The 20,345-nt window shown below is 39.2% G+C and overlaps 1 protein-coding gene and 1 pseudogene across 1 annotated transcript; both read left to right on the top strand.

The window, feature by feature from the left end:
- The first annotated feature begins 7,521 nt into the window (after window positions 1–7,521).
- On the top strand, window positions 7,522–8,475 carry LOC107504607 (olfactory receptor 7A17-like). Its single transcript, XM_016133970.2, has one exon. The coding sequence runs from the start codon at window positions 7,531–7,533 to the stop codon at window positions 8,473–8,475; it is 945 nt and encodes a 314-aa protein (XP_015989456.2). The 5' UTR covers window positions 7,522–7,530.
- A 9,777-nt stretch (window positions 8,476–18,252) lies between these two features.
- On the top strand, window positions 18,253–19,230 carry LOC107504606 (annotated as a pseudogene).
- Window positions 19,231–20,345: the final 1,115 nt, after the last annotated feature.

The raw sequence follows: 20,345 nt of genomic DNA, 5'->3' as shown, positions 1-20,345 counted from the left end.
TATTTTCTTAAAACCATTTTGGACAATAATGGGTAAAATGGGTAAAAACTGAGTGGAATGCCTATTTTGAATGGTATTTCGAGGCTTCCAAATGAGACCAAGAATCTGAGGTTGCCTTTTTCTGAAATAAAGTCTTAAAATTAACAGAGGCTACTGAAAATTTTTAAAAGACAATGGTGTCTGAGGTCACATGTTCTTTTTCTGCAGCGCTGTCCTGCCCTTCCCCCTCTCCTCCATCATCTCAGGATCCACTGTCAGGTCCACGCAGACTTTGCCTCAGGCTTCTCCAGCTTGCCCGAGTGCATCTCTCCAATCCCTTTGCCTCACACTCCACCTTCAACGTCGTCTTGCCTCCACTCCTGCCTTCCTTACCTTCAGTTCTGCCTCTGGTGCCATTTTCCCTTGGATCCTCTCCTACTTCCCTTCCTCTTAACTTACCAGTACTTTCCCATATTAGATTAATACAATGGGAATCCTGACACACTACAAGTTTCATGTCTTTTTGACTAAAGCCGAGCTTAGAGACATTGTAAAGGAATTCCCTAAGGTACCTGAGGATCCGCACAAGTTTGCTGAGGAATCCGATATTATCGTTCGGGTCTATCAGGCTGGGTTCTCTGGTTTATATCAGCTACTTCACATATTCATTGCCAAAGGCCAGGCTTGACACTGGATGAGAACTGCCAGATGAGAACATCCCAAAAGGAACTTTGAAGAGCAATCTTTCAATTTGGGGGAAGAAGCTAGAGAACTTGTTTGAAAACTACACCAAGCAATTCTCAAGGCTTTTGTAAAGCCTGCTGATAGAGCAAAATTCACGCTTGTTCACAAAAGTCTGACTAATCTGTTCATAACCATTATGATAGGCTGCAGGTCATATTTGAGGAAAAATCTGTTTTTCAGGTGTTGCTACTACTTGGGTACCTTTGAATTCCTTGTTAATGGACTGAAAAGAGATCTTTCCCTCCTAGTTAATATAACCAGGATAAAATGGGAGACTGTGGCCACCCTACATATGACCATTTGACTTGCCATCCTCTATATGAGCCGGTATAATTAATGTGGCCAAGAGTTTTAATTTTGACACTCAGTTCTATATGAAACCAAAAGACTCCAAACTTTCGCCTTTATTGCTAAGAGCCAAGACACTGGAAAAGGAACTCAATGAGTTTAAGCATTTTGAATGCTCTCAGCCTTCTAACCATCTTTCAGTTAGTTGCCTTACTTCCCGTGAAATCCTTTTGTTAACCTCTTCTCATATAACTTTCACAGTGTAATAACCTTAATCCAGATACACTTCTCCCTTCTGGGACTGATTAAGCACTTCATGTGTGCTTGAAACTGGCCCCACTTACAACTCCTCCTGACAATTTGCAGGAGACTCCTCTAGGTAGAGCTGACTTCTCATGATCTACAGGTGTGGTTCGCACTTAAAAAATGACAATGGTAAGTACTGCACTGGTTATGCTATTGTAACCCCTTTCAAAGACATTGAGGTGGCATTTTTGCCTTTAACTACTTCAGCACAGCAGGCTGAATTACCTGCCCTCACTCAAGCTTACATTTTAGCCAAGGGAAAAACTGCCAACACTTATAGTGACTGTACATATGCCTTTGGAGTAGTTCATGACTTTGGGATGTTATGGAAGCAACCTGTTCCTCACCTTCGACAAAGATAAAATTATAAATGGTTCATGTATCAGGAATTACTGGATGCTATACTTTTCCCTGATGCTTTATCTGTTATTAAGATCCCAGGACGTTCTAAACCTGACTGAAACTCCCTAAAGGAAAGGTAAACGTTTCTGTTTGGCTCTCATGGTCTCAGTTGCATTCAACTCAAAAATAATCTACATATACACTTTTGGATGATTCATTCTCAACCCCTAGAATCATGACCTAGTTTCATCCTTTTGCATGTATCTGTTCAGTTTTTTTTTTATCACCTTTTATTGGAGAGGTGGTCTTGTCCCCCATTGCATATTCTTGGCCCTTTTCTCATAAATTAACAACCATTTGTATTTATTTATTTATGGTCTCTATTCTGCGTTACTGACCTATATGTTTTTATGCCAGTATCATATCGTTTTGAAGACCATAACTTTGTAATATAGATTGAAATCAGGTGCTGTGATGCCTCTTGCTTTGTTCTACTTTCTCAAGATTGCTTTGGCTGCTCAGGGTCTTTTGACCATAGAACTTTAACTCAGGGGTGGCATAAGGTCCTAGGAGGTGAGACCTCTGGCAGGTGGAGCAGTGACGGAGAAGAAGTAATGAAAACAGGATTCACTTGACTTCTAACATGGTCTCTTGGAAACAGAGAATCAGCAGGAAAATTTTCCATTCAGTCCAGACCTGTGACCTACAGGGAATTAATGTGCTCAGAAGTGGGAGTAACAGTGGCAACAATGTCTAATGAGTAGATAAAGGGAACTGCAAATATTTCCTCTGCTGCAGTCCTTTAGTGTGTGTATCCTTAGGCTCCATGGGACACGGTTGTTGCTTTTGGATTCCTGCATGTGGCTCAGACACCAATGCTTCACTCCTTCCTGCTGTCTTGACTAAGGACAGAGCTCTAGTCTCCATTATCAGCCATCCAGATAGGAATTCGGACTTCTACACGGAGTCCTCCTTCTCAGAGACTCCACCCAAGTGAGTCTAAGAGCCCAGTAGGTAGTCCAGGAAAGGGTCAGAAAGAATGGAATCTGAGAACTTCTACCTGAGGTCTTCTGAGAGCCCAACCAGCCTCACCCAGAGCCCAACGATGGCCACATTTGTTTGCTAGGTGCACTAATGAATTTAAAAGTAATTTATTTAGTATCTTAAAAAGGGAAATTGTTATTGAAATCAGCAATTCAAGGATCATTGGTGACAGTTCCACGATGAGAATGGAAGTCCATTGGATGAGAATTAAGAAGAAATGGGAGGCATAAAGTGCTTCCAGTTAAATCAGAACGTATACAAGGAGTCTCGCAGTTCAGGGGAGTAGGAAAACAGTATTAGATGTGGAAGCGTGGCGAGTAGGGAAGTGAGGGCTTTTTTTTTTAACAGGAGTTTATTTGAACATGTTTTTTACATACAGACCAAGGCAATAGATACAACCTTGCAACAGCCATTCCTGAGAGGAACGTATCATCTCTTACTGTTGGGTATTCACATAAGAACATTCAATAAGTTAAAGAGGAATAACAAAGAGTTTTACTTTATAATTATTTTGTTCCTTGTGCAACTGTATATATTGTTGGTTTATAACCTTTTAGTTCACTCCAAACTGTGCAATTTCTTTACAAAGTATATATAGTGAGGGCTGAATTCTTCTTGTTTTTTGATTTTATGCTTTCAAACAAAAATTAGAGTTTTTTCCACTAAAGATTTTTACTGTTTAACAGTGAATTATTTTACGTATGTATAAATATACTGAGGAGAATTTATGAATGTTTATAAATTTTATGTGGTTAATTCTATCAGTCAGGTAAATTGTTTTCCCTCTATTACATTTTTATTATTAAATTTATGGGGGTGACATTGGTTAATAAAATTACATAAGTTTCAGGTGTACAATAATACATATACATATATTTCATTGTATGTGAAACGGAAGGTCAAATTTTAAGTGTAAAAATTTCTCCTACATCCTTAGTTGTAAAAATCTTTTATATGTATATGTTCTTATTTCACATCTGTTTCTCCTTATTTCTACCATTTTTGTTTTTCATGATAATGTGTGTTTTTAAAAATAGCAATCACCTTCTTTCTTCCTGGAAAGTCATTCTTTTGCATTCAACTAATGATCACCTCCCTGTTTTTCCTAAGCATATTTGATTCCATTTACATTTATATAGGTAGAATCTGGAATATTTGATACTGCTTCCATCTCTGCTTTTTTTTAAGTATTTTTATATTTTTTTATTTGCAGATCTTTGACAATTTAATCTTTAATTATCGATCCATGTTGGTGCAATTAAATTGTTATTTTATATCTTTTCAGAAGTTAGTCTTAGATTTTTATTCAATTTTATTAAACACAATAATTTGAATCTACAATATGAACATGGTTTTATTATCCTGAAATTCTTTTTATTTTATGATTTTTTTTATTCCTTAACATTTTTCTATATAAATGCACACATTTATGAAACCACTCAAGTAACATTGCAATGGAGAAGGCCCAGTGCCATGAAATGAGTGTGATATGACATCATGTCCTCAGGGATAAATGTATAAATAAAAGGGGACCAATAGATGTAGCAAAGAAGATTTTATAGAGTGTCTGGGGAACCTTTGCATGTCGGACAAAGAACAGAACCATGATGAGTGTACCCATCAGACGTGTCACAAGGAAGTCAAAAACAGCAAAGAAGCCACAAAGAAAAGTGAGAGAAAGGCCACTACTGGGCCATATAAGAACGATGGTGATCAAATAAATACGAATAGGTGCAGGAATGACAATTAGATCAGGGCTGAGGTGGACACTGTGATGAGGCCAATGGGGAGTAAAGGTCCAGTCAGTGTGAGGTCCCTCAAGTCCAAGGGAACTGCAGCACCCACGCTGCCTGTCTCCTCTCTCTGCACCTGGCTCTCTGTAGAATCTTCATTCTTGTTGCTTTTCCCTCATTGGTAGAAACTGGTGTTCTTTCAAACTTTTTTTTCCTGTACAGCATTGGATTCCAAAAATTTTTTTTTTACTCTTTCCCAAATAGGACATTCCAGTTACACTGTGATCCAGCATATCCTCACACAAACACAGAAATACACATATGCCCATGTGTGCATGCACGCATGCGCACACACCCCTGACAAAGAGAACCATGAAACGATATTGCATGCACCCTCACTATGTGTGATGCACTCTCATATTTTCTTTTGTGCCTTCTTGATTCCATTCTTTAATTCTTACAGACCATAGTCCAACAGACTAGAGGATCCTGATATAGAATATGGAAACATTCTTTTAGCACGTCCTCCATACCTAGGTTAGTTTTTCTTGCTTCTCTTTTTTCTCATTACAGGCACTTTCAGTCAGAATGCATTCTCTCATCCCTCCATGGAATACATATTTATTCAGCTACTCTCCCCAACTCAGCTAAGTCTGGTGGGAAGGTAGCAATGTGTATAACATGCTGCATGTTATACATATCACAGCACTCACTGTGTAGAGGAGAGAAAAGGCATAGAACTAACTAAAAATTATTTATACCATGGGCACCATAACACCTAAATAAGTTCATAAGAAAGTTTTTTTAAAAAATAATGTTCAGAAAAAGAAAAGTTTCTAGAGGGAGACAGTGCAGGCAATTTGAAAGAGAAGATGGAGATGGGTGAAAATTTCCCTAAGACCAGTGAGGAGACTCTAAGCAGATGAAAGTGTGTGTGTGAAGACTCTGAGCATTGAAGTTGTACGATCAGGTAAATCTGGGAGTCAAGTTCAATGTTGGAGAGTCAGTGTGAGAGAGGGCAGGACACTATGAGTGTGAAGCTGGTGGAATGGTCACAGACAGTCAAGCTCTTATTTGAAGATACAGAATTTTGGCTTCTATCTCGTTGAGGAGTCACTGACGTCAGCTTTGTAATATAGAAACTCCTCTCTTAGGCTTTAGGAATATCTGTTTGGCAAGAGGGGTCCAGCCTGTGATAGATGGGAAAGAAGACAGGAACTGAAATGCAGCTGTGGAATTGGGGACCGAGAGGTGGTGAAGCAATGGAGACACTGGAGAGGCAGAAGAAAGTGATCAGCCTCATCTCATCACAGGAGTAACCTCTCATTTACCCACAGGAAGGAACTGCGCTAAGCATGTTACATATATTGTTCAAATCTGTCAGCACTCTGGATGGAACCCACTGTCTGCACTATTTGGGTGAGGATATTAGCATTTAGAAGGTCTGGGTGTCTCTCTTTGTTCAAAGGACTAAGAGGTGGTAGATCCCAGATTCAAAACCCAGTTCTCTGGTTCTAAAAGTTTTGCTCTTAATGTCATTTATAAATGTCCTTTCCCATTTCAGTTTTCAAAACTGCCATTTTTTAATACACTATATATTTTCTTCTGTGAATTGTAGGTTTGGTCTCTCTGCGCATTTCTATTGGGATACTAACTCCATAAGATGTCTTGACATCATAAAGATATTGCTTTTTTCTCTTTTGAATTAATTATTTGCTACTTTATTGGTTATTCTAGGCCTTGAGGGGACATAACTGCTGTTGGCTTATTGCCGAAATCAAGAACAGATTCACCTCAGCACAGTCTCTCAGAGACCCCCGCCCTCATTACACTGGATTCTCTCTCTCTCTCTCTCTCTCTCTCTCTCTCTCTCTCTCTCTCTCTCTCTCTCTCTTTATTTAACTTATTGTTTTAAGTACAAGGCAGAAAATAGTTATATCAAAATGGAGCCCCATTTTTACATCTCCATTGGAGTCTTACTGACTGAAATTTGATGCTGTTTCTATTTTATCTTGAGGAAAATAATCTGTTGACACCATGCCTTGTATCATTCCTTTCCTCATTATTACGGCTAAGGGTGGGTACAGCTTGGTAGTAACATGGCCATACTCTGTGTACCTGTGGTTTACAGAGCATGAGCAATTCTCAAGACAGGGGTACCTAGTTTATATACTCCAAAAGGTGATCCTTAAAATACAGTTGCTAGTATGTTATCTAACAGATGGAAATAAAGAGGGAATCACTTCTACTCACAGGGTCCCTTGAAAACAAAAAGAATAAAATGAAAGGAACAAAATGAGATTAAAGGATCCCTGAGTCTTAAAGTTTCATCTCTAGCAGATGCACTATCTTATTCCTCCAGATTCTCTGACACCATCGCTATCATCTCTCTCTTGCTCATCCTCCTCACCACGAGGCTTCCTTTTGAGCCTTGATTTCTTAAGACAAGTGCCAAACTCGGGATCTTTGCACTGGCTCTTTCCGGCTTACAGCCCTCCCCAGAAATCTTCCTATCTTTCCTGTGTCTCCTTGAGTTCTCTGTACAAATGGCACCTTGTTTGCATATTTTTCTTAATTCTAGTAAAAATAACAACACATCCATTCTCTCTTATACATACTTGCTTTTTCCTCAAAGCATGTCTATAGACTGACATCATATTTGATTTTTCATTTTTAATATTCTTTCCCTATCATTGAATTATAGGAACTTTTGTTTCTCAGCACCCTACAACACTTGACAAGAAAATGGACAGGATTCAGCATATATTCCTCAAATACAAAACAGAATTTATCAATGAATCTGAAAAAATACATGATTTATAGGGCAAAATTCTGAGAGTGGGATAGCAATTGGTAATCAGAAATTTCATAAGAGATTTTTTTAAAGGGAATCAGATTTATGATATTATATATATATTATATATAGAGAGAGAACATATATAGAGAGACAGACAGACAGACAGAGAGAGACAGAACAGAGAGAGAGACTGCAAAATAGAAATTGTACAATTTTAACATGTCAGTAACACCCATATGCAAAAATTAATCATATTTTGTTTTGTTTTGTTTTCACTTTAGTCACTGCCTCTACCACATGGAACCATGGAATGATACGCGACTTTCAGAATTTCTTCTTCTGGGATTTTCAGAGGAACCAGAACTGCAGCCCCTCACATTTTGGCTCTTCCTCTCCATGTATTTAATCACTGTGTTTGGAAACCTGGTCATCATCCTGGCCGTCATCTCAGACTCCTACCTCCACACTCCCATGTACTTCTTCCTCTCCAACCTCTCCTTGGTGGACATCTGTTTTACTTCCACTACCATCCCAAAGATGCTGGTGAACATCCAGACACAGAGCAGAGTCATAACCTATAAAGGCTGCATGACCCAGATTTATTTTTTCCTACTCTTTGGAGTGTTGGATGACTTCCTTCTGACCGTGATGGCCTATGACCGCTATATGGCCATCTGTCACCCCCTACACTACACAGTCATCATGAACCCCTGGCTCTGTATACTGCTAGTTCTGGTGTCCTGGATAACAAGTGCCCTGTATTCCTTGTTACAAAGCTTAATGGCTTTGCAGATGTCCTTCTGTACAGACTTGGAAATCCCCCACTTTTTTTGTGAACTCAAACAGGTAGTCCAACTTGCCTGTTCTGAAAAGTTTCTTAATAGCATCATGGTGTATTCTGGAGTTGGGCTTCTGGGTGTTGGTCCCCTCACTGGAATCCTTTACTCTTACTCAAAGATTGCTTCCTCGATACGTGTAATTCCATCAACTCAGGGGAAGTATAAAGCATTTTCTACCTGTGCATCTCACCTCTCAATTGTCTCCTTATTTTATTGTACAGGCCTAGGAGTGTACTTCATCTCTGCTGCTTCCCACAGCTCACAGGCAAGTGCAGTAGCCTCAGTAATGTACACCGTTGTCACACCCATGCTGAACCCCTTCATCTACAGTCTGAGGAACAAAGGCATAAAAAGGGCTCTGAAAAGATTCTTTGAGATGGCAGGAATAAGAATAACAGAATAATCATGAATTCTGTCTTTAAATATCAGAACACATGCTAAGAATTTAAAAATAGCAGATTATTATAATTATACTCAGTTTTGTTTGCCTTCATTTTCACCAATTAGCTAATGCTGCATAACGAACTGCCCTAAATGCTATAATTTATATCAAATGGGCTTATATGCTGGGAGTTAGTCTGATCTCTGCTCGGATGTTCACGAGACTGCTTCAGCTGGTAGTCTCTACAGCCCAACCGTGTTGTCTTTGAGGTTGTAATACACCCCTCTCTTGGACCAAATTATGACAGTTTTTATGTGTAATTTAATATTCTAGTTAACAAAAAAAAATGAATTTACCAAAAGTGATTTGTCTTAAAATAATGTCACTGTTTTGCTATCCACATAAGACATATCACTTTCTACCCAGTGACATTTCTCCCTCCCTTGTTAAAATGTGACTCAACTACCTGTGCTCTACATCCTACCTTGAGCCAGGCATCATTAGATGTTTTTTCCCTGTGCATATTACAATTTAAAGTTTACTGAATTAAAGGGACCTTTAATTTAAAAGAGTACATATTACATGGGTCATTTATATATAATCCAGGGAAGTGTATGAAAGCTTTAATTGCATTGTTATATAATTGTGAAAAATTGAATCTCCTTGAGCCTCAGGTCCATATTCCTGATGTTCATGTGGGATAATAATAATTCTGATGAATTCATAATAAATGAATTATGTGGAAATATTTTATTGAGTATAAGAACTCTTTCATAAGTTGGTATTTTGTTTGTGTATTTGTATTTGTATATTATTTTAACAAACAAGCACACTCACTCGTATATATATGTACACACACAGACTCAATAATTTCATCTTTTGTTAAAAGGAAATTTTAGAGAACACTGAAGAGGATAGAAATAAAAATAACTATAGGTTGGTTAACATGAAAATTTTAAAATATAGACATTAAAGCAGAATTGTTGTCTTGAATTTAATAATGAATTGTTTTCCTATCTGAATGTCCAAAGACCTCAAAGTCAGAATCGCATTTGCATTTATGCACCGGGGAATTCTATATGTACCAGCTAAAGCGGCAAACTCTCCAAATCGACCTTAGAATTTTTTCATCTACCTGGGGGTGTGGGTGGAGGGTTACACAAAATGTTCTTACCCAGGGGAACCAAAATTAAAGAATCGAGAGGCTTAAAGTCAGTTTTCTACAAAAACAATTATTTAGTAAATGTCCGTATATGTTGCTATTGCTGCTGTAACAAAATACCACACTAGGGATTTAAAAGAAAGAAATTTATTCGTCTATAATTCTGGAGGCCATAAGTCTTAAGAGAGTCTCACTGGACTAAAATCAAAATGTCTCCAAGGCCAGTTATCTTTTAGAGGCTTCAGGAGAGAATTTGTTTCCTCTACTATTCCAGTTTCTCACGGCCACAAGCATTCCTTGGCTCATGGCCCTTCCTCCATCTTCAAAGCTAGCAGTGTAGCATCTTCCAGTGTCCCTCTGATTCCAGCTATTCTTCCTTCCTCTTCCATATTCTAGGACCATGATGGTGACATTAGTCCCACCTGCATAATCACGACTAATCTTCTTAACTTTAAGTCAGCTGATTAGCAAACTTATTCCACCTGCTACCTACTTCCTCCCTTGCTATGAAAAAATAACAATATGAGTTTCTGGGGATTATATTGGGAATATCTTTTTGAGGCTCTTATTCAGCCTACTATAAAATCAGGGCCCTTAGGTACACTAATCGGATGAGTTACTTTTCCAGAAGTATACAATATTATGTCACTCATGAATCTTTATATAAAATAATTTAATGATGAATTTATAATAGCCGCTGGAATTCATACGTTATTTCTTCAAAGTTACATGCAAAAATGACTCCTGGTTCAGAAGACTTAAAACTACCTGCACCTGACTCTAAACACAAAACCACAGCCTTGCTACTCAGAGAGTGGTCCTCACTCCAGGACCTGCAACATCAACATCACCTGGGAGATTGTTTGATTCTCAGAATCTCTGGGCCCCCCAAAATCTGCTGAATCAGATTCTGCATTTGAACTAGAGTCCTGGATAAGTCATACACACAGTGAACTTGGAGAAGAGTTGATGTAGAATAAGTTTTCTCTCAACTTTTCATATACTGACAATTGGGCAGAATAATTATTTGTGTTGGGTGTTGTAGGTGTTTAGCAGCCTCCCTAGACATTGCCAAGTAGCCCAGGGACAACATCATCTCAGGCTGGGAACCGCTGGCCCAGAGTTGAAAACTGGAAGCATCCTGTCAGATTTCAGTCAAGACCCATCCCTCACTCAGTTTGTAACTTGGAGTGAACACTAAACTCCTTCAAGCCTCATTTCTGCAAAGGGAAATGGAGTTCATAATAGTACTACCTCATGGATGGACTTTTTGAAAAATTTAAATTAGACGAAGTCTATAAGGTGCTAAACTCAGATTATTCAACATAAAAATATTGGAATGTATCTCTCGTAATAAACAAACATTTTATAATACGGGCCTGAATTACAGCTCTTAACTGTGATATAAGTACAAAATTCATAATTGTTTTGACAAACATGTCAGGAAGCCAAAGAGTATGATGTCTAGGATGGCATACCAGAAGGAACCTAGCTCTCTCCTTGTTGAAGAGGAAATAGCGATTCTCTGGAGACATCATGGCTGTGTCCCTACCACAAATTAGATGAATGGGACCTGATATTGAGGGTTCCGCTATCTCAGACGTTGTAGAAAATGAGAAGTCAGGGTTGAAATGAGGTGGTAAGAGGTTAGACCCTTGGAGAGCAGGGAGATCAAAGACACAAAGAAATAAAAAATTATTCACTTGACTTCTAACCTGATCTCTTGGAATCAGAGAATCATTAGGAAGAAATTCCATCCTGTTTACTTCAGAGGCCTAGAGGGAAATCACGTGCTTAGAAATTGGAATAACAGGAGAGAGATGCCTGATGAGCAGAGAGAAAAAGAGCACTAATACCTCTTCTGTGCAGTCCTTTGACTTGTACTACGTTGGTAGACAGGACACGGTTGTCGCTTTTGACACCTAAGCCATCTCAGAACTTATGCTTCATTCCTTCCTGCTATCTTGTCTGGGGACAGAGCTTCAGTCTCCATCATCATCCACCCAGGGAGGAATTCAAACTTCCACACAGAAACCCTCCTCTCAGAGAACTCACCCATGTGAGTCCAAGAACTCAGCAAGTACTTCAGAAAAGGGTCAGAGAGGATGAAATCTGAGAACTCTTACCTGAGCCACATGAGAGCCCAATCAGCCCAGTCAGACAAGCAATCTCAGTTTGTTTTCTTGGTTACGTGACTTATTACAATTAATTTAGTGCATTAATAGCCATGCGTCTGTCTGAATCCACACTAAAGGACCACAGTTGACAATTAAATAATGGGTGACACTATAGAATTAGTGAGATGCATAAAATAGTTGCAGTAAAATGAAAACACATCTGATGAGCTTTGCTGGTTGGGGAGCAGGAAATAGACTGTTAGGTATGGAGGATGATGCAGTGAAGTGAGAGCATTTGTATTAAATTTCTAAGATAGGATATATTTGAGCATGTTTTGTATTTATTGAAAAGATCCAGACCAGTGGAGGTAGAAACTGCTTTGCAACAGCCATTCCTGAGACATACATTGCAGAATCTTCTCTCATGCTGGATATTCATGTGGAAAATAATTATGTAATAAGTCTAAAGAATAATAGTAAATAGTCTGTATTTTTTTGTCATTGCCAAGGCTGCATATATTTTGAGATCTGTTACCCTTTTACTTCATTGGGAGAGTTAGGAGGAATTCCTATCCCACACTCAGCCTTTACCCCAGTGGTCATTGTCTTCTATATGTTTAATGAGAAATTCTGTCGAGCACTTGGGGAATATAAAATGAGGACTGACCCACTTTTAGGCAGCATATAGAATGCTGAGAAACAAACATTTTTGTAGTGCAGTGATGAAGAAGTTAAGGTCACTCGTTCTTAAATTTTAATGCATGAAAGGCATCGCAGCCAGATCATGTTTACATTTGTACAAAGAGAACTTCGTTGATGGGGTGCGATACCTCGAACTTGATTTAAAATTTATTTTGTTTGGGTTTTTGACATAACAGTTCTTTATTTAAGTGATACTAATCAATGAAGGAGAGGCTTCAACTCAGTTCCCTCAGCAAATTTTATTAAATAAATGTCTATGCTAGATTCAATTGCTACTGTAAAATATTCCCACATCAGTTGATTAAAACAAACAAATATATGCTCTCACATTTCTGAATGTCAGAGCTTGAATGTGTCTCATGGGAAAATATCAAGATGTCTACACTGCTGAGCTCCTTCTAAGTCTCAGGGGAGAATCTAGAGGCTCAGGTGAAATTCTGTTTCCCTTCCAATTCCAGTTTGCGTTCTAATCACTTGCATTCCTTGGCTCAGGCTCCTCCTCCACCTTCAAAGCCAGCTGTGTAGCATTCTCACCTTTGCCTTCTCTTCTTCTAGAGGAGCATTGTGGTTACCTTAGTCCCACCTGGATTACCCTGGCTCATCTTCTACCTTAAAGACAGCTGATTAGCAAACCTGTTCCATCTGCTACCCAATCCTCCCCTGCTATAAAAACACCACATCCAAAGGCAGTAGGGATTAGGATGTGGACATCTTTGGAGCTTTTTAATCTTCTACTACAAAGTATTTTTTAACAGTATGTGATTATGTGTCACTCATGTGCCCTTATGTAAAAGAAACAAACACAGAATTTATCACAGTCTCTAGAACGAGTGAATCCTGTTCATTCAAAATTACATGCAAATTTGGTTTTTTCATTCGGAATATCTAAAACTACCTGCTCTTGACTCAAACACAAGATCTCAGCCTTGCTGTTCAAACAGTCGTTCTCAGACCCGGACCTGCAGGACCTGCTAAATCAGACTCTGCATTTGAACTAGAGTCCTCAATAATTCATATGCACTTTGAAATTCTGAACTTGTGGTCCAGACTAGGTGTTCTCACCTTTGACCGTTGACATTTGGGGCTGGATAATAATTTGGGGTGGATGGGGTTGCTTTCCTGTGGATTGCAGGTGTTTAGCAGGATCCCTTCAGACATTGCCAGATACCCCAAGTGCAAAATAATTTCTAGGTGATAACCACTGTCTAGAAGCAACTTGCAAACATTATAATCAAGGCCCAACAGATATTCTGATATCAACTTTAGGCACATCACTAACCCTTCTACTCCATCCCAGGGCCTTTGCCCTGACCTCTGCGGGGCACACAGTTGTCTACATAACCTAGCATTTCCCTCCTTTTTGTCCTAGAGGTGACGTTCAAATGTCATCTTGTTTGCAGGTATTGCCCAAGTACCCATAAAAAGAGTCTTCATCACTTTCTCCTTCAGAGTGGCTTTCCTTTTCTTCATACCACCCTTCACTATCTGAAACGTTATATATTTTTATTATTTTCTCTACGCTCTTTCCTCATCATTGACTTGTAGAGCTTTTGCTCTTTAACACTCTATACTTACAAACTAGACAATGCCTAAAACCTGGTCAGCAAATTATTAATAATCCTAAAATACATAAAGAATTTTCATGAACACTATAGGACATATGAACCCTTAGGAGAAAAAGCAGATTGAGATAAAAAAAAAAAATCTTAATTTAAGATAACACAGGAAACCCAAAGAGAGGAACAGATCCATATAAAAATATTTAAATTAATATTTTGACTGCAAAGTATAAGCTCTAGCATTTCTCAGATATAAATTATCTGATGTCACTTGGGAGCCCTGATATAAAAGAATGGAACACAGAATTTATCCCTTCTATAGAATGAGTAAAAAACTTTTCTTTCAAAATTATGTTCAGGGAAGATTCCTAGTGGAGAAGACCTAAATTACCTACACCTGACTCTAACACAGGTGCATTGCCTTCCTACTCTAAGTGAGATTCACAGACCAGGACCTGCAGCTTCAACATCACCCGGGAGTCTATTTGACTCTCAGAATCTCTGAGTGCACAAAGATCTGCAGAATCAGATTTTGCATTTGAACTAGAATCTTAGGTGACTTGAATGCACAGTGAAGATGATGAAGAGATGGTATAAAATAAGTTTTCTCTCACCTTTGCGTGTTGACAGTTGAAGAAGAATAATTATTTGTGTTGGATACTAGGTGTTTAGCAGCCTCCCTATATGTTGCCAAATCGTCCAGGGGCGACATCATCTCAGGTAGAGGATCACTGGCCCAGAGTGAAAACGGAAAGCATCCCGACAGTTTCCTATCAGGGCTCATTCTTAACTCAGTTCGTAGCTTGGAGTGGACGCTAAACTCCTTCATGTCCCATTTCTGCAAAGGTGAGTAGGGTAGTACTACCTCATAGATGGATTTTTGAAAAATTAAATCAAAGTCTGTAAGTTGCTAAACTCAAATTCGATGGCATAAAAACATCAAAATGTATTTCATAATTAACAAATATTTTATAATGAAGCACTAAACAACAGCTCTTAACTCATAATATAAGTACAAAATTCCCAATTATTTTGACAAATTTGGTAGGAAGACAATGAGTCTGGTGCTTAGGATTGCATATCAAAGGAACACAGCTCTCCCCTTATGGAAGAGGGAATAGTAATTCTCTGGAGCTCAGTCTATGTCTCATCACAAATCAGTGATTTAAGGATAAAGGGACTTGGTCTTAACTGGTTCCATTGTCTCAGATGTTGGAGAAAATGTGAAGGTGATGGGGGGGTTAGACCTCTGGGCAGGAGGGAGATCAAGGACATGGAGAAACAAACACTGGATTATTTTTACTTTTAACCTAGTCTTGGGATCAGAGAATCATTAGGAAAATTGTCCTTTCTGTTTATTCCAGAAGCCCAAAGGGAAATCATGTGCTTAGAGGCTGGAATAACAGGAGGGAAATGCCTAATGAGCAGATAGAGAAAGAGTGGTAATACCTCCTCTGTGCAGTCTCTCAGCTTGTGCAGCGTTGGTGGACAGGACATGATTGTTGCTTTTGACTCCTAAGCTGGCTCAGAACTGAAGCTTCACTCCCTCTTCCTGTCTTGTCTGGGGACAGAGCTTCAGTCTCCATCACTAGTCATCAAGGGAGGAACTCAAAATTCCACACAGAGCCAACCCTTTCAGAGACCCACCAGGTGAGTCTGAGTGTCCTGCAGGAAGTTCTTGAAAGAGTCAGAGAGGATGGAACCTGAGAACTCTTACCTGAGTCACATGAGAGCCCAGTCGGCACAGCCCAGAGACAAGAGATCTCTGTTTCTTTTCTTGGTTAAGTGATTAGTTTATAATTAATTTAATGTGTTAATAAGCATGTATCCGCAATACAGGAACCATAACTGACAATTAAGTGATGGGCATGAGAGTCTGGTTGGGAGACACTGTACAATGAGTGAGACGCATAAAATGGTTACAGTAAAATGAATACACATCATAGGAGTTTTGCTAGTCAGGGAGAAGGGAATAGAGTGTCAGGTATGGAGGACGGTGCAGTGAAGTGAGAGCGTTAGCATTAAATTTCTAAGATGGGCTGTAATTGAGCATGTCTTTTATTCATTGAAAAGACTTAGACAAGAGAAGGTAGATTTTACCTTACAACAGGCACTCATGAGACATACACTGCAGAATATTCTCTCATGCTGAGTATTCACATGGAAAATAATTATGTAATTAAATACAAAGAGGATTACTAAATAGTTTTAATTTGAATTACTTCATTACTGGCAAGGCTGCATGCATTTGGGGGATTGTTGCCTTTTTACTTTCTCTGTTGGAACAGTTAATAGAATTCCTAACCCACACTCAGCCTTTTCCTCTAGTGGTCATGTCTTCTATATTTTTAATGAGAAATTCTGTCATGCACTTGGGGAATATAAAATGAGGATTGAACAACTTCTAGGCAAAGAGTATAGGGTGATAAAAAAAAAACAAGTTTTTGCAATTCAGCGAGAGAGAAATTAAGCTCACTGGTTGTACCTTAAATTTTAACGCATCAAAGGCATCATAGCCAGATCATGGTTACATTTATGCAATGATGACTGTACTGTACCAGGTGATTGGGTACAATATCTCCAACTCTATGTAAAATTTCTTTCTTTTTCATGTGAGTTTCCAACATAAAATTCTCTTACCCAAGGATGCTAATGAATGAACGGAGAGGCTTCAATTCAGTTCCCTCAGGAAATTTTATTGAATAAATATATGAGATTCTACCACTGATGTAAAATATTCCCACACTAGTTGTGTAAACCAAGCAAATATATGCTCTGACAGTTCTGGTGTCAGACACTTCAATGTGTCTCACTGTCTAAACTCAAGATGTCTGCAGGGTTGGTTTTCTTGTAGAGGCTCAGGTGAAATTGTTTTCTTTCCCATTCCAGTTTGCATTCTGGCCAGCTGCATTCCTTGGTTCCAGCAGTGTGCCATTTTCATCTTGTCTCCTCTTCTGCTTCTACCTTAAAGTCAGGTGATTAGCAACCCTATTCTATCTGCTACCCTGCTATAAAAAGAACATATTCAAAGGCCTTGGGGCTGAGGGCGTGGACATGTTTAGGAGGTCCTTATTCTGTCCACTATAAAGTTTTTTTTTTAGTACTATAGGTCACTCAAGGGCCCTTCTATAAAGGAAATAAACACAGAATTTGTCCCATTTTATGAATGAGTGAATACATTATCCTTTTAAAACTACATGCAAGGAAATTTTTGGTTCAAAAACCTAAAACATGTCTAGCGGACTCCAACACAGGACCTCAGCCTTGCTATTCAGAGAGTGGTCCACAGACCAGGACTAGCAGAAACAACACCTTCTGGGAACTTGATAAAAATGCAGTTTCTTAGCCCAACAGGACCTGCTGAATCATATTCTGCATTTCTGGTAGAATCCTTGTTGATTCATAGGCACACTCAAGTTGAAGTGCTGGACTAGACACGGATTTTTCACCTCTCGCTGTTGACATTAGGGGCAGATGACTTTGGAGGATGCTTTCTAATAGATTGTTGGTGTTTAGCAGTATCTCTCTGGACATCATCAAACATCCCAGGGGCAAAGGAATTTCTGAGTGAGAACCACTGCCTAGAAGCAACCTGCAAAAATTATAATCAAGGCCTAACAGATACTCTATTAACTTTGAGCACATCACTAACGCCTTCTGCTCCACCCCAGGGCCTTTGCACTGCCCATTCCCTCTGCGGGTACACAGTTGTCTACATAACCTGTCATCTTCTTCCTTTTTGTCCTAGAGGTTATATTCAAATGTCATCTGTTTGCAGGTCTTGCCTAAGTACCCATAAAAAATACAACTTCCACATCATTTTCTCCTTCAGAACTGCTTTCCTTTATTTCATACCACTTGTTACTATCCGAAATGTAATATATTTATATTATTTTCTACTACATTCTTCTCCCATCATTGACCTGTAGGGACTTTCGTTCTTTAGCACTCTGTACTCACAGTCTAGATGGTGCCTAAAACCTGGTCAGCAAATAATAAATATTTCTGAAATACAGCAAGACTTTCTCATTAACACTGTAGAATACGTAAACCCTTTGGAGAAAAAGCAGATTGGGACAGAAATTTCTAAACTGAAATATCACAAAAAAAAAACTCAAGAGGGGACTAGATCCATATGAAAATAATGAAATTAATTATTTGATTGCAAAATATAAGCTCTAGCATTGGAACTAAGTGAGTAATGTCAGTTAGTATGAAAATTACTCCCATTAGTTTCCTCTATTCTGGAAGTCACCTCTACTTCATGGAACCAGGGAATGATATGCGACTTTCAGAATTTCTTCTTCTGGGACTTTCAGAGGAACCAGGACGGCAGCTCCTCATATTTCCGCTCTTCCCCTCCATATATCTGATCGCCGTGTTTTGAAACCTGCTTATCATCCTGGCTGTCAGATCAGACTTCCACCTCCACATGCCCATGTACTTCTTCCTCTCCAACCTTTCCTTGGTGGACGGACATCTGTTTCACTTCCGCCACTGTCCCAAAGATGCTGGTGAACCTCCAGACACAGAGTAAAGTCATAACCTATGCAGGCTGCATCTCCCAGATGTATTTTTCTCTACTCTTTGCAATGTTGGATGACTTCCTCCTGACCGTGATGGCCCATAACCGCTTATCACCATCTGTCACCCGCTGCACTACACAGGCATCATTAACTCTCGGCTCTCTGGACTGCTGGTTCTGGTGTCCTGGATCATTAGCTCCCTGAATTCACTGTTAGAAAGCTTAATGATGTTGAGGCTGTCCTTCTGTGCAGACTCAGAAATTCCACACTTAATCTGTGAGCTCAATCGGATAATCCAATTTGCCTGTTCTTACACCTTCCTTAATAGTATGGTGTTGTATTTTGTAACTGTGCTGCTGGGAGGTGGTCCTTTTGCTGGGATCCTTTACTCTTACTGTAAGATAGTTTCCTGCATATGTAGAATCCCATCAGCTCAGGGGAAGTATAAACCATTTTCTACCTGTGCATCTCACCTCTCGGTTGTCTCCTTATTTTATAGTACAAGCCCAGGAGTGTACCTCAGCTCTGCTGCTACCCACAGTTCACAGTCAAGTGCAGTAGCTTCAGTGATGTATACTGTGGTCACACCCATGCTGAATCACTTCATCTACAGTCTCAGAAACAAAAACATAAAGAGCACCCTGCGAAGATTCTCTGGGATGACAGCTATAAAAGGGACAATCATCCTGAGGCTGAAAAAGTGTCCTTGATTCCTGACTCCAAGCCTCTCAACTAGAAACTGATCTTTCAATCAGTTTGTGCTTATTTGTGTCCTAGAATTTCCATTCGAGTTTAACTTCTCTGAGGTCCTGCTCAGTTTTTCCCTTGGTCCTTTTTTTCTTACCATTACCAATTTTACCAGCCTTGATTAGAAAGATTTTAAAATAGCAGTTCATTTCCGGGCAATATAGATTTCTAAATAATTACTTCTCTAATGACATACATTATTGCAAGTAATTTGTTCTTGTTTTACAGATAGAATAGTCATATTACTCTTGCGGCAAAAACTATGCTTGGCTACTAAGCCCATTCACATAATTGCATTTCAGGAATCTGAAGCCCCAGTTTTCACTTTTGTATCCCTTATTTGTTTCATCAGTACCTTAACTGCTCTTCCTGATAAAGTAGTCTTCATCATTGCTCTCTTTAAGTCTCAGCTTATTGATAGTGATGTTGTAGCTGAGGAACATCTGAGGCATTGGCCTGGGCCCCTCCCTACTGCTTGTTACTCAGACAAGAGTCAACATTGTGGCTGGACCTTTTTTGTGGTCCTTATTATATTTGCAACAAGCATAAGGGAACTATGAAAACACCAGGTTTGTTACTCACAGGTCCTGGTAAAGCTAGAGAATTAATACCCCCAGAAAAATATCTCCAATACAAAATAAGTTTGTAAGTTAGTTTACACTAACAGCCACTGGAAGGAAGTCACGTGGCTCCCTGTTAACCCTTATAGAACGTGTTCAGCCAAGACTAACCAGTTAGACTTCTGGATGAACAAGTAACCAAGTCACAGAGATAATAATAGCATGGGATGAGTAAGAGCACAAGACATATAGCTCCCACTCCTGCACACCAGAATAACCTACTGACTCGCATTGTTTAGATGTTTTTCAGCCCACAAAGCCAACAAGCACTCCACAAAAATATGCCCGAAACCAGACAAGGCAATGCCAGGAGGGAAGCAGATGACCAGACAATGAAAATTAACCACTTACCTAATCAAGGACCTTTCAACAAGACCCACCACCACAAACCCCTTACTGGTAATTACTCATAATCTTTCCTCTATATGTCCTCTTGTCTGTAAGCCATCTGGGAGCTC

This window comes from Rousettus aegyptiacus, unplaced genomic scaffold (genome assembly GCF_014176215.1).
Source record: "Rousettus aegyptiacus isolate mRouAeg1 unplaced genomic scaffold, mRouAeg1.p scaffold_m13_p_16, whole genome shotgun sequence".
Taxonomy (NCBI): domain Eukaryota; kingdom Metazoa; phylum Chordata; class Mammalia; order Chiroptera; family Pteropodidae; genus Rousettus; species Rousettus aegyptiacus.
Note: the sequence above shows the minus strand (reverse complement) of the source record. Positions and strands in the feature narration are given on the sequence as shown.

Bases quoted from the DNA above. Each gene is read 5' to 3' on its own strand.
- LOC107504607 (XM_016133970.2), top strand. From the start codon at position 7,531: ATGGAACCATGGAATGATACGCGACTTTCAGAATTTCTTCTTCTGGGA.